The 12866-nt window shown below is 35.5% G+C and overlaps 1 protein-coding gene across 2 annotated transcripts in view; it reads right to left on the bottom strand.

The window, feature by feature from the left end:
• C4H4orf50 (chromosome 4 C4orf50 homolog) overlaps positions 1-12598 on the bottom strand; it is a 74192-nt gene extending 61594 nt beyond the window's left edge. For both annotated transcript variants that reach the window (XR_014883225.1, XM_085223494.1), the window contains exons 1-7: positions 12457-12598; positions 10240-10391; positions 9180-9318; positions 7391-8086; positions 3504-3618; positions 2589-2728; positions 52-2271 (exon numbers count right to left, since the gene is read on the bottom strand). Coding sequence is in view for 1 of the 2 variants with exons in the window: in XM_085223494.1 (XP_085079620.1) it covers positions 52-2271; positions 2589-2728; positions 3504-3618; positions 7391-8086; positions 9180-9318; positions 10240-10268 (3339 nt within the window). In the remaining variant the exon portion in view is untranslated. The remainder of the gene's footprint in view (positions 1-51; positions 2272-2588; positions 2729-3503; positions 3619-7390; positions 8087-9179; positions 9319-10239; positions 10392-12456) is intronic.
• Positions 12599-12866: the final 268 nt, after the last annotated feature.

Consider the following 12866-nt stretch of genomic DNA (forward strand, 5'->3'; position numbering starts at 1 on the left):
TCTTTCTTTACAAGATCCTGTTTGATAACTTTCATTATTTTTAATATTTACCTCTTTGCTGTGGAAATAGCTGGACGTGTCTCTTCCTTCTTCTTCAGTCTGAGTTACACCACACGCTGTTTCAACTTTCCTTGGCTTAACACCATACTGTTGAGTTTTATTTTCTTCTTTTATTTTTACTACCTTTTCCTTTGTTCCCAAACTTATTTCTTTCCTCAGATCTTCATAGGAGAAACCCAAAGAACACATTAATTCTTTCAATCTGTTATTTTCTAAAATGAAGTCAGCATTTGCTTTCTGAAACTCACCAAGTTGTTCTGCATTTTCTTTTTTAATTTGGTCTATAGCTCTTTTCAGGATACATTTTTCCTCCTGTAAGTCAGAAATAGTCTGATAACAGCTAGTTTTGCACTCCTGAAGTTCTGAGACCAAGGTCCGGTATTTATCTTGTTCACATTTTATATCTGCCAAACTTACCAATAAATTTTCCTTTTCACCTTCTAAAAGAGATATTCTTTTTAAGTTTCCCTCTCTCTCATGTGTTAATTCATTATATTTTGCTATATAGTTTTCCTTGTCTTGTAATAATTTAGCCATTTCTTTGAAGCACCTTCTTCTTTCTTCTTTTAGGTCAGAAAGTAGCTGAAAATATCTAATTTTCTTTCTATCTAGAGGTAAAACACTCTTGGGAAGTTTATCTAATTCAATTGGTAATAAGTCTTTCCCCAAATTCCTACTTCTCTCATCAATGTAAGAGAGATTCTTAGAGATGGTTTTAGCAAAAATTGTTCCTGGACTCTTGGTATTTCCTTCTGACACATTATAACATTTACCAACAATTTCATTCTCATTGAGTAAATTTTGAAAAGAAACACTGTTATCATCATCAGCTTCTAAAGCGTACTGAAAATATGCATTCATGTCCTCTTCCAGTGCACGCATCTTCTGAACGCATCTCTCATTCTCCTCTTGTAATACACAGACCTTTTTAAAGTAGTTTTCATTCTCTTGCATCAGCAGAAATATCCTCTGTGAACACATTGCCACTAATTTTTCCAATACATATGTTTTCATATTACACTCATGAACCGCTGCTGGTGGTGACAAGTGAAAGAAATATTCAGAAAAATTGTTCTCTGACAAGAACTGTTTGCTTAAACACAATGACCTCTTCTGCATAGGAAACAATATGTTTAGTGGATTACCCTCTTCCTCTGACCAAAAACATTTCTGAGAGTACGTACATTGCATGCTTTCAGCAGCAATTTCCTGACATGAGAAATTATTCTCATTTGATTCATGTAGTTTCAGGGACTGGACTTTTTTTTCTTTCAGTCCAATATTTCTTGAAGGGTTTATTTGGTGAGTTGTCTTCTGAGGTTTCTTCTTTTCCTCTCCCATTTTTATCGTGTCTCCACCTTTGCACACCCTCATCACATCAGATATGCAGATTTCTGTGAGTCTTCCTTGTTTCTCCACTCGTTCAGGACTCTCTCTGAAATGCATCTGAAAGTCTTTCACATGCACAGATATTTTGTGGACACCTTGTGGAGTACCTCGTTTGTCTTTGGCTTCAATTCCCTGATTCTCAGGCTTTATCAAACCTCTCTTATTTAAAACATTAGAATTTTCCCCAAAAACAGAGATTATCTGTTGTACTTGGGATTTCTCAGTCTGTATTTCTTCTCCTTTAATTCTCGATCTAAAGATTTTTTGGTGATATTTTCTATCATGAACACTTTTATCTGAACTTTTATTCTTACTTTCACTTTTTGGTAGAATTAATTTCTTTTGGTGATGCTTTTCCACTCTGTATTTTTGAAGAGAGGATGCAAAATTTTTAATCATAGAACATGGAATATTTCCGCAAAGAGATGTAGGAGCTTTATCAGAAAAACCTTCTTCTGTAACAACACAGAGACCATCCAAGCAAAGACTGGTATTTGCCCCACTGAAATCCAAACTCCTCACTTTCTTCATTGTTGTGACAGCCTCTACCTCATAGCTTTCCGGTTTTAACAAGATAATGTTGGGTTTGTTTCTCATCAAATCTTCAACCACAGAAACAGGGAACATTTTTGCTGGTAGATGTATAGCTTGTTCTTTCAAGAAAGAAAAGTATTCTCCATCTTTGTTTCCTTTGCTTGTTTCTCCGTTAGTTACTTTTTCAGAGCAAGGTGGAAGCAGTCTTGCCATAGAATAGCTGGGGGTACATCTAAACAACGTGAAACTGTCTTCTGAAGCACCTGTACTTTTTGTTCCTAGGGTGACCTGATAATTGCAAAGGAGATATGTTTCAAACTGAAAAATATAAGCCAATGGAAATAATATTTGATTATGGACAAATGAGAAAAGCATTGCCGCATGAAGTTTTCAAATAATTTGAGGATTTGAAATAGAATAAAGTAAAAATAAGAAGATACAAATAGTCAATCATTTTCTTAGAGCACAACATTATTCACCTTGAATAACAACTTAACTAGATAGGATTTCGAATGCTTTTATATTTGTCATTAATTACACTAACTCTTCTTCTTAACTCAAAATACACAGATTCACTGTTTTCACAAAAATGAGGAACTTCTTACCAGTTTGGTCTTAGCAGAACTGAGTTCTTCAGCAGCATTTGCAAGGGTGTTGGAATTGTGCTCCAAAACTGGCAGCAGTTCTTCTCGTAGCCTTTTTGTCTGTTTAGGCCCATCACAGCTGTATCCCAGTGTTTCTGTTACTATAAAGCACAGGGTAAGTGTAATGGCATTCACAGGCAGTTACATGAAAAACAAACCCCCAATATTTCTGACCAGATGATTTGAATGAAAAGCATTTTGGTAAGAATATGCCCCAAACTACCTTCTCTAGCAGAAGGGCGTACCATGACTGATACAGAGACAAGGATGACATTAAGCAAGAAAATATATTTCATAAGAAAAGTCAAGTATTAAGCTCTAAATTAAGGTATGTTTGGAGATTGTTCCCCCACCCTCCAGTTCTTAAAGTCTTTAAAAATGAAATAAACATTTCATAACATTGAGTAGAGGACAACTTATGTGTTAAACATAAAGGTTAAACCTGAGGGTTAAAATACTTGGTGTAGGTCTGTTCTTGCATAAACTGAAATTCATCATAAAGCTCACATTAATTTTAGTCGGAAAATTAACTAGATGCAATTTGCCAAGATCAGAGCCTTCATGTAATGTTTAGTCTAAAAAATAAATCTGACAGCTGCACAGAGTTCCCAAACACTTTATTTCAGTCTAAACTTGAAAAGTGTCGCCTAACTTCTCAGCCTCTTGGCAGTTGCAGGATTTATTGAGAAAGCTCACATCTAAATCCTCATGTCATACAAGTGAATAGTTATTCTTCCACATTCTTAAGATACTATTTCCAGATGAGAAGGTTTTTGGAGCTGTTTTACCTTCTAAGTCAAGCACACCACAAGAAAGAAGTGATCTTCACTTTTGCTGCACAGAAATGAAATAAAAAATTGCAGCTCATTTTCATACCATACTCCATGGCATGCAGCAGCACAATTGGAGTTTGAGCAGCTCTGCTTCTCTGTTGATCTGTGATTGCTCCCCTTTTCTGGTTTTGAACATCTTGCTGGTGTAGGTCTCTGTTCTTAATGAGAAAAGGGGGAAGAAAATATAAAAGAGGATTATAAAAACATCATTCCTGATATGAAAGCACACAAGCACACAACTTTTCTTTGCTATTTTCTATTAACATTCAATCGACCAATTATTTCATCATAATTGCTACTATTCTTATATACTTCTCTCATTCCAACATTTTCCAGTAAATATCGTGCTTGTTAAATTTTACCCTCACATCTCCTTGAGACTCTATAGCTACTTAAGGAAGAATATCTGAGTAATAAGTATGCACAATATGTTGGAGCACAGAACTAGCAAGGCAAAGTCTAATTGATACGTTATCCATTAACAAAGAGACTAACAGTTCTATGCCCAGCACTGTGCAGGCTATGAAGATAAATGTTTCTATATTGGAATAGCTCTTTAGAAAAGGTAGAATAGTTGTTTGGGGAAAAAAATTGTCTTCAGTCAGTAATTTAATTATAAAATTCAGATTCTCTTCTCAAAATTTATCTTCAGTATCAGATTGAATTTGGATGCAAGGACAGTTTCTGGTGAAAAGCAGATACCCTTAATGTCTGATACACTGCAGATCATGTTTCACATGTGCCATGCTTATTCTTAGTGAATAATCTGATTTGATTTCCTTGACAAAAAACATAATTGAGGCTGTAGCCAAAGCAGCAAGAAACCAAGACAACAGAGTCATTTTTGTCTTCTCACAGTGCTTTGCATCAAACGCCAGCTGAAAAGAAACCTCAGCAGATCAGGACTGATCTGCAGCTTTATAGTTATATGCAGATGGAAAAAGCAGCAACTTCAAAATGAGTCTGCAAATGTCACTTGGTTTTCCTCTCAATAACCAATGAGCATAATTTTGATTTCAACCCAAGCCATATCCTGCATTATTGTGCCCTATTGTATCTTGTCTGGGTGGTATGATTTGTGTGGAAACCACAATAATTCCAGATTTCTTCCATCTTTTTCTCAGTGATAATGAAACTAATGTTAATTCCTTGGAAAACACTCATTCTTTTCATGCAAGTTTGCCTCTATTTCTTCCCAGATATATTTTCTTGAGTACTATGGGGGTTCTGGCAGAAGACTGTTAAATAAAATAATGGAAAAGACACAATCCTTGAATGCCTGGAACACCACAGCATGAAATCAAACCTTTAACTCTCATTTGAGAGCTGTAGAGAAGTGCATGGCATGGTGTTTCTTAACTTTCCTTCACCAAGATCTTGAATAGACCCTTCATGTGAACATTTAGAAATTTTCTGATAAATAATGACATTGGTACATGGTACTAGCTACTTTTTTGGGTATTTTTCATTCAGGCATAAGCTGCAGTTGGAACACTGCAGATAAGATTCTGGAAATTTAATTTTCTTATGAGATTTATGTGACTATATTCCTCCATGAGATTCAGTTCATTTCCACGGTACCAGAGTAAAACATCCAACTGAGTTAAATATTAGTGCATTAATAATGATCAGAGGATAGTTTTCAAGTATTGTTGATGAGCTTGTCATTTGATACAATATTTACTGAGGAATCTCAGATCTTTTGTATTTCATATAGGTCTGATAAGCCTGTCTTCACAAAATACATTTTTCCTGGCTGCAGAATGGGCATATGATCCTACCCACTCTTTCAGTGAAAAATGATGTATCAGAAACGTTCCAGAAAAATAACAGCTTGAAACTTTCTCTTGTTATGTGTATAACTCCTCGTTTTTAAAGCTGGTGATGGAGTATGATGAGCTTAAATAGGATTTCTTTTTATGTAACTATTTTGGCTTGAATACTGCAAGACCAGTGTAATGAGATTAGGAAATTTTATTAACGGCAACTAAAATGAATCTAATACGAGTCTAAGGGAAAAAAAAAAACCCTCTTCAGTTTTACAATACAACACCAGAGGTCTCCCTCATCCTATTTGAACAGAAATTGAATTTTTTTCCCGACTATTTGAAGGCACAATTTTCTACTGGAAAAATCCAGGTGAACCTGTAGTAGTACTGAAAGCGAAGGAAAATACAACCAGCAGTGCACAAGGCTTGATGCTGCTGATGCTGTGTAACACAACATGGAACACAACCTACTGTGCATCAGAACAAAATACACTGGCTTAAAATATATTTTGGCATGTTTATTTATACCATAGACTGCCTAAATTCCTAAGACAAAACAGCTATACATTAATAGTTGGAAAAGAAATGGTTAGAAAGCTTTGTGAAGGAATAAAAACCTTTTCACCATAGTACAGAATAGAATGAAGGAGACACAGCCCTGTTTCTCAAAGACATTCTGCATATTCTCAGGCAATTGGTCATGCTCTCATACCTTCAAGTCAATATTTACTTTTTCCCTTTCTCAGACTTTAGGAAGTAATTCTTCACTATTTATTCTCTGGCTGTGAAAGCGACCATCCCTCCTGGTTTTAGCTGGGCAGTTCCCTCACAGTGCACTTGGTTGTGGTACCCATGTACAACTCAGTGCAACTCCTTCTAAATATATCTTAAGATAGGGACATTTTCAAACCTTCATTCTTAAGTGGGTTCACCAGGTACAGCACCTGTAGCAATGGTTCAGACTTATAAAAATAAGTACAACTGCAAGTCCTTCTGCCAACCCAGGGCAGCTAAGGAGAAAAGTGGCAACATATCTTCTAAGCTATCCTCAGAGGTTACGCATGCTGCCAGTTCCTGCAGGTCCTGAAGGATCTTAACATTCTTTCTCTCACTTAATTGTGACTAACGAGTTACAAATGGTACCAAACCACTATGTCTGTAAAGATGCATTCAAATACTAGGTTAAAAACTTCATATTGATTTCTTTTTAAACTTCTAAGCAGAGGGTCCTCTCTATCTTCTCCCAGTCCTAAAAGTACTCACAGTATGTTTGTTCTCCTACACTAAAGAAGTTTTTATTTGTGTTTGTTACCTTTCAGTTAACTGCACGTAATATCAGGAGAGTTCTAGGAATATCAGGTCACAATCTGAATGGGTAGCTGAGCATGAGGTTGAACTAATTTCACTTTATTTAACAGGTCCTCAGAATAAAAATACCATCTATCCCAGTGCATAAATAATAAAACCTTGTTTGTGTCCCCTCCATGAAACTATTCTTTGTCAGCAAAATGAATTGGCAGAAGCTGAATGTCATATTACAGCATATGTGGAGCTTTCCCAGGCATTGCTGGAGTGAACTACTTGAAGCAAAGAAATCCTATTCAGCGTATTCAGAGCACATCACAATGCTGGGGAGCTGCAAACCACTGAATATCTCAACTCACAGACTTGAATATAGTATCTATCTTCTCTTGTGCGCCATTATCCAAAAAATCTCATGAGCAAGATTTTTTTCTCAGCTGTGCTTTTTTCCTTCAGCAGCCGGGCATGAATAAGATGCGAATACTCACCCAACCATGCATGCACTCTTCATCTGGATGGTGTCCATGAGACAGATGCCTTAGAAGTTCTTCTGGGTTCTACTTTTGATGCCAACAAAGACCTTCTGCCTTGAGCACATCACTTGAAAACTTAAGGAAACAAGGTTTGTGAAGTGCCCTCAATATACACCTAATAAAAATGATGCATTGAAACTCCAGCTGCTGATTCCAATTGGTGTGAATTAGACACCAAACTTTCAATACATCAACAGAAATAAAGGAAACAAATATAGGAAGGAAAAAGCCTCAGGGTTACATCTCCACTGCATACCTAATGAAAAGTGCAATCTGGGGTGATACAAAAATGAAACGTTATTGTACTTTGCTTTACTTTTACTTACCAAGTCAGCACTGTTGTCTGTACTTTCTGGTCTTGTAAGCTGCAAGTCCTTTTCTTCTTTCTTTTTTAACCTCACCCTAGCTTGATATTTTAAAGACTTGTTTTCATCCAAAAGCTTGTTCACTTGTTCCTGTAGTTTGATTTCAGATAGTTTCAGATTATAGACATGATGACAAGATTCTTCCAATTTTCTCCTGAGAAAGTCTTCGGTGTCCTGGGAGCACTGGAGCTGAGTCAGCAGGTCTGCTCTTTCTCTTCTGTTGTCCTCCTCTTTATCCCTTAAGAACTTCAGATTTTTCTGAAATGACTCAAAGTGGATTTTCATGTCATGCTCCACATTTCCAATGGAGTTTTTCAATTCTGTGAGTTGCATATTAGAATGCTTATAGCTCTGCGTGCCTTTGGATGCTGATTCCAGCTTCTTATGGAGACCCTGTGCCATTCCCTCTCCTAACTCAGATGTCAAAAGAGCAATATGGGCACTGAGATCTAGCACTTGCTTTTCCAGTCTAAACACCTCACCCTGAAGGTAACATTCCCTTTTTCTCAGCACTGATGTCTGTTGCTTCTGCCTTTGTTTGTAGTGCTCAAAATACTCAGATTGGCTTTTTAGTTCATTTTCTTTTGTCTTCAGCTGCTCCAGAAGCCAATGTAATTTCTCCTTTTGTTTCTTCTCTGACTTCTCTTGGTTTTCAACCTAAAATTTTAGTGATTTGTACAGTTAACAACTTCATATCAAATCTAATCTTCTCTTACCTTTTTTTCTTAATTTTGCAATAATTTTACCCCTTTTCTCCCCTGAAAACTCAGGGGAAATATAGGAAATAGGAAAAAAACATAACAAGAAAAAAACCTCAAACCAAAAACTACCCACTTTCTTTTGCATGTTCTACAAGAACTATTAAATCAAAAGAAACCTTGAATTGAAATGCATACAAACAGCTCTGAACAACAAAGTAACATATCCCATACACTGATATTGGTATGACACTGAGATGTTACAGACAGAGAAGTCATGGTTTTATTGAATAAAAGAGAACGTACACTTTTATAAGAAACAAAGTTTTTGCCCTTTGCCCTTCCCCATACCTGTCATCTGTCAGCTCCTTTTATGAGCCCTTGGTAAAAGAAGAAAGGAACAGATGCCTTTCGAATCAGTTTCAGAAAGTATTTTAGTACTTTGGTTTGCATCAAACTGTGCTTGAACACAGAGACATAGAGAGGTGAAAGAGGTCAATGGAAGGCAGAGAATGCTTTCATGATTCACATGCTGCCCTTGTTTAGAACCAGTATCACATTGTCATTATGACATTTAATTAAGACTGAGGCATTGAGACATTGCTGTATTCCCTGCAGCTGAGCAGTTGAATTTTGTACAGAAAACAGGCTGTCATGGCTGCGTTGTGCTGCTGTATAATGTATGGTGGGGAATGAAAAAAATGATTTAATGTGGGGCCAGAAGAATAAAAACTAACTTATGGAAAAAGAATGTGTTGACTTGGGAACAGATATCTCAAAGTTCAATGGCTCAAATGGCAGCAGTAACAGTTGTTTATTTGTTTGTTTTTGACAGTACTGTCAAAACAATTAGAGAAATAGAAAGTGAGGCACAGAGAGAAAATAGTTCTGATTCCTCTGGTGTTACACACACACACACGCACACACACACAAAAAAGCCTGAGATGATATATCGTGTAAAAACAGACCAGTCACTGGAGAGGAGATTGACTTATAAACTACTGCCTTAAGGAGAACTTAAACTAGGTCATTTGAAACAATATACTCCTTACCAAGCTCAGCAGCTCCTCCCAAACTTCTCGCAGTTTCCCTTTAACATGCACATTTGCCTTTTCAAAATGGTGCACTTTCACGTTTAGTTGATCAATCATTACAAGAAGTGTTCTGTGTGACAGCTCCAGTTCTTTCATCCTGTTATGTTGAGAATGAAGATCTTTGCTGAGTAAATGGTATAGTCCAGATGGATAAGCTGTCACCATCAATATATCAATTTATTTTTATTTTCCCATTTTTCTCTCTATAAGATAGTAACACTTTTTTGATTGCTACAAATAAACATTATCAAAAAGAGTCTACTGGGGTTTGCAAGTTTCTCTGGAGACTGTCAAAGATGTTAAAGACAATGTTGATGTTCATTCTCTCTCTGCACGTCTAGCATGAAAACCATAAATAATCACATTTATGGAGATAATGTTGACTGAAGTTTTCTCTGTTATGCAAAGTAAACACCACAAAGATAACCACAACTCTGGTCTCTACACCAATTCAATCATTGGGTTTTGCTAGACTCATGGTTAGGAAATTTAGATTTTATTATCCATTTAAGTCTCTAGTTTTGTTAAGAATAGTGCAAATTGAAGGCACCAAAAACTTGATCTTATTCTAGTCAACTACATAATTAATGCTTATTTAGCTACAGCAATTATTAGCATTAACACACTAAGCTACATGCATCTTTCAGAAACTGTAATTTTTTTATACAGCACAAAACTTTAAATTTAAATAAGTGTATCTTTCTGCTCCAAAATTAACTCTTAAAACTTTTTAAAAGAAAAGTGATATAATCTGCAAGCAGAATTTACACCTTATGAATATTTAAGGATGAAGTATCCTGAGAAAGCTGTCTGGTTACAGAGTCTACATCAAGCTACAAAACTGATTAAAATAGTAAAAACAAAAATTTGAATAGTTTATTTCTATTCTGAAAGCTACACAAAACATTTATGAACTCTTTTTATTAGCCATTCTAAAGATTCTTAGAGTTTATTTGCTAGTTTTGCACATATTTCTTGACATCTATTACATGCAAAAAAATAAAAAGGTTTTATTTACCTATTTCTTAGCACAGAATCTGACTCCATGTAGTCGTCTAAAGTGCATTTCAGTTTTTGCTCCAATTTCTCCAGCTCTTTTATTCTGAGGTTCAAATTCTCTTGTCCAACACTGCTTTCTTGCTCATCAGGTATGCTTGCATCTTCTAAATCCTGAAAAATCCAAGAAGTATCAGTGTTAACATTAAAATTCAGAACATCAGATCCTTTGTTACTGAGCATTTTAATACAGTAACAAAATTCTTGTTCTCTAGCAGATGAAGGGTCTGTGATGAAAATAATCATTTAAGTTCTCAATGTACTGCAGTCTGAGTATGCAATAAGAGGCTAAGCCTCTCTAAAGATCAAATTAACAGTCCTCAGTTCTGAAAACATATATTATTTATAAGAGAGTCTCATTTCACTAACCTCAAAGTAATTCACAGCATGTATGAAAGGAGTTGCATATCTTTATAAAATGTACAACTACATTAATTCATGAAGGCATTAGGTATCAAACTTTTGAAATGGGGATTGTTTTCTACTAAATAGAGCAGCTGATAACATGGAGTACTTATATAGTAAAGGATTTTTTTAAAAAAAAATCTTTGATATTTTTATTATTTTAAGACAAAAGATTAATGCCTAAAAGAAACTTTCAATCTTGAGCTTTCAAAGTCTGTTTATTTCCTTTGCCTCCTTCAGCAACAGCTCTAAAAATTCCTCAGTCCACAGTTCACCTTCATTTACACAAACTGTTCTCAGTAAAGAATAATCCTATAACTGATACATTAGAAATGCCACAGCTTTCATTCTGTGAACCAATTTTTCTTGATTTGAAATTGGACCTATAATAGTAAGGCATATACTGGCATTTGGACTTCTCAACAAAATAATGCAATTAATTTTTTGTTTTATTGCTTGCTTTCGTATTTTTTTTTTCAAATGCTGCACTAAGAAAAAAAAAAAAAGGAAAAGTAACATTTATTTTTGCCACAGAGAAGAAAATAGCACCAAATTGGTGCAAAAAGAACAAATAGCTTTATTATTGTCCATGTGAGTTATCCACATATATGGTGAATTACAGAAAACGGTGTTATTTTGCTATTGTATTACTCTTTGGCTTTATGTCAGCTACATAAAGACTGAGGCCTGAAAAGGTTCTGCCACTCCCCAGTCCTTTGAGAAACTATGATACTTAAAAGCTAGAAGCATGGAAAGGAAAATAAAGTGTAAATCCACACAGACAACAAAGTTGAAATCCCTTTGTCATCTCCTCTAGACTTACCAGCCCAAGTCTCTCCTCAGAGACCATGGGACCGGTAAATATAAACACCTTTTTTCCTGGCAAATGGAACAGTATCTTTGATTTGAGTTCCTTGAAACACTATCAATTTCTCTGTAAATACTATCTGTGAAGTGTACAAATATCGTGCTCTCCTACAATGGGCAACCCCACGTACTACAACAAAAGAAATTTAAATAATTATGGACACATTTGCTCTGCATGTTATTATGTTAACATCAGAAGCTAAATTAATACGATTTTCAGCTGTGCCCTAGCCTACTATTCAACTCATGAGCTGTAGAAAGAAGATTTCTCAGACATACACTTTGCAGAAAGTAGCTACCAGATAAAAAAAGAAAGATAGATCAGGCGGGAATTAAACTCACAATTAATGTAGATATGTAGATTTCTACTCACATTATATTTTGTTACTCTTAAGTGGACTTTTATTCACTAAAATAAATATAATGAAAGTTAATACAATAATTTCTAAAGTTGATTTTTTTCTTCATGATCCAGGAGGCCTCTACGTTTCTTATGCTTTGTTCTGAAAAGTACTTAGTACTGCAGCATAAAACCAAGAAATTTGTTACTACTGATCTCAGAAATCGGAAACTCTTTGTTTTCCTCTTTGCTCATACATCTGGGAGAGATGACTTAAAATCTGTGTCACAGAAAGTAAAAATCAGGAGCAGCATTTTTCATGGCCTGAGTACCTGAAGCCTCTTCTCAGATTTACGTTTGATATCAACATGCAATGGATAGTAAGACTGAAAAGATACACCCAGTTTTTCAGAAGTACAAACCTGTTACTTCAAGATAGGATAAAAGCATCGTAATGTCATATGGAAAATCTCACTCAAATCAGACAGGTTTTTTGTTTGTTTTAGGAACCTGTCACACAAATTACAATGCAATAAAACACTTAAAAGATCATAAAACTAATCATACCTTTTCTGCTTTGTAACAAGACCACCTCCTGTCTTTGCAGAGCACTTAATGTTGCAGTCACGTGTTGGGTGATCGTTTGTCTGTGCTTCCAGTTTAATTTCCAAATAAGTGAGGAGCAAAGCTACATCTGGTAGAATAGCGCTTCTTCCCCAAGTCAATCCAGTCTCTTCCCAATTTCTGTCACATCATCAGTTTCTGTTTTGGTTATCCAAAGTTCTGATTACCACTGTTGTGGTCTCTCTTCAGACTAAACTTTTTATTTTGCAGTAAAGAGCTAATCTTTCCACATTCAGTTATCATAGTGCTAAAAAGTTTTAACTAAAACATGAAAAGTCTCTATGTGAAAACACATTCTGTGAATGCCTGTTCCTTTTTGAACCAAACAAATTCTTTCTCTGAAGAAAACTCTA

The sequence above is a fragment of the Meleagris gallopavo genome, chromosome 4 (genome assembly GCF_905368555.1).
Source record: "Meleagris gallopavo chromosome 4, MGAL_WU_HG_1.1, whole genome shotgun sequence".
NCBI lineage: Eukaryota > Metazoa > Chordata > Aves > Galliformes > Phasianidae > Meleagris > Meleagris gallopavo.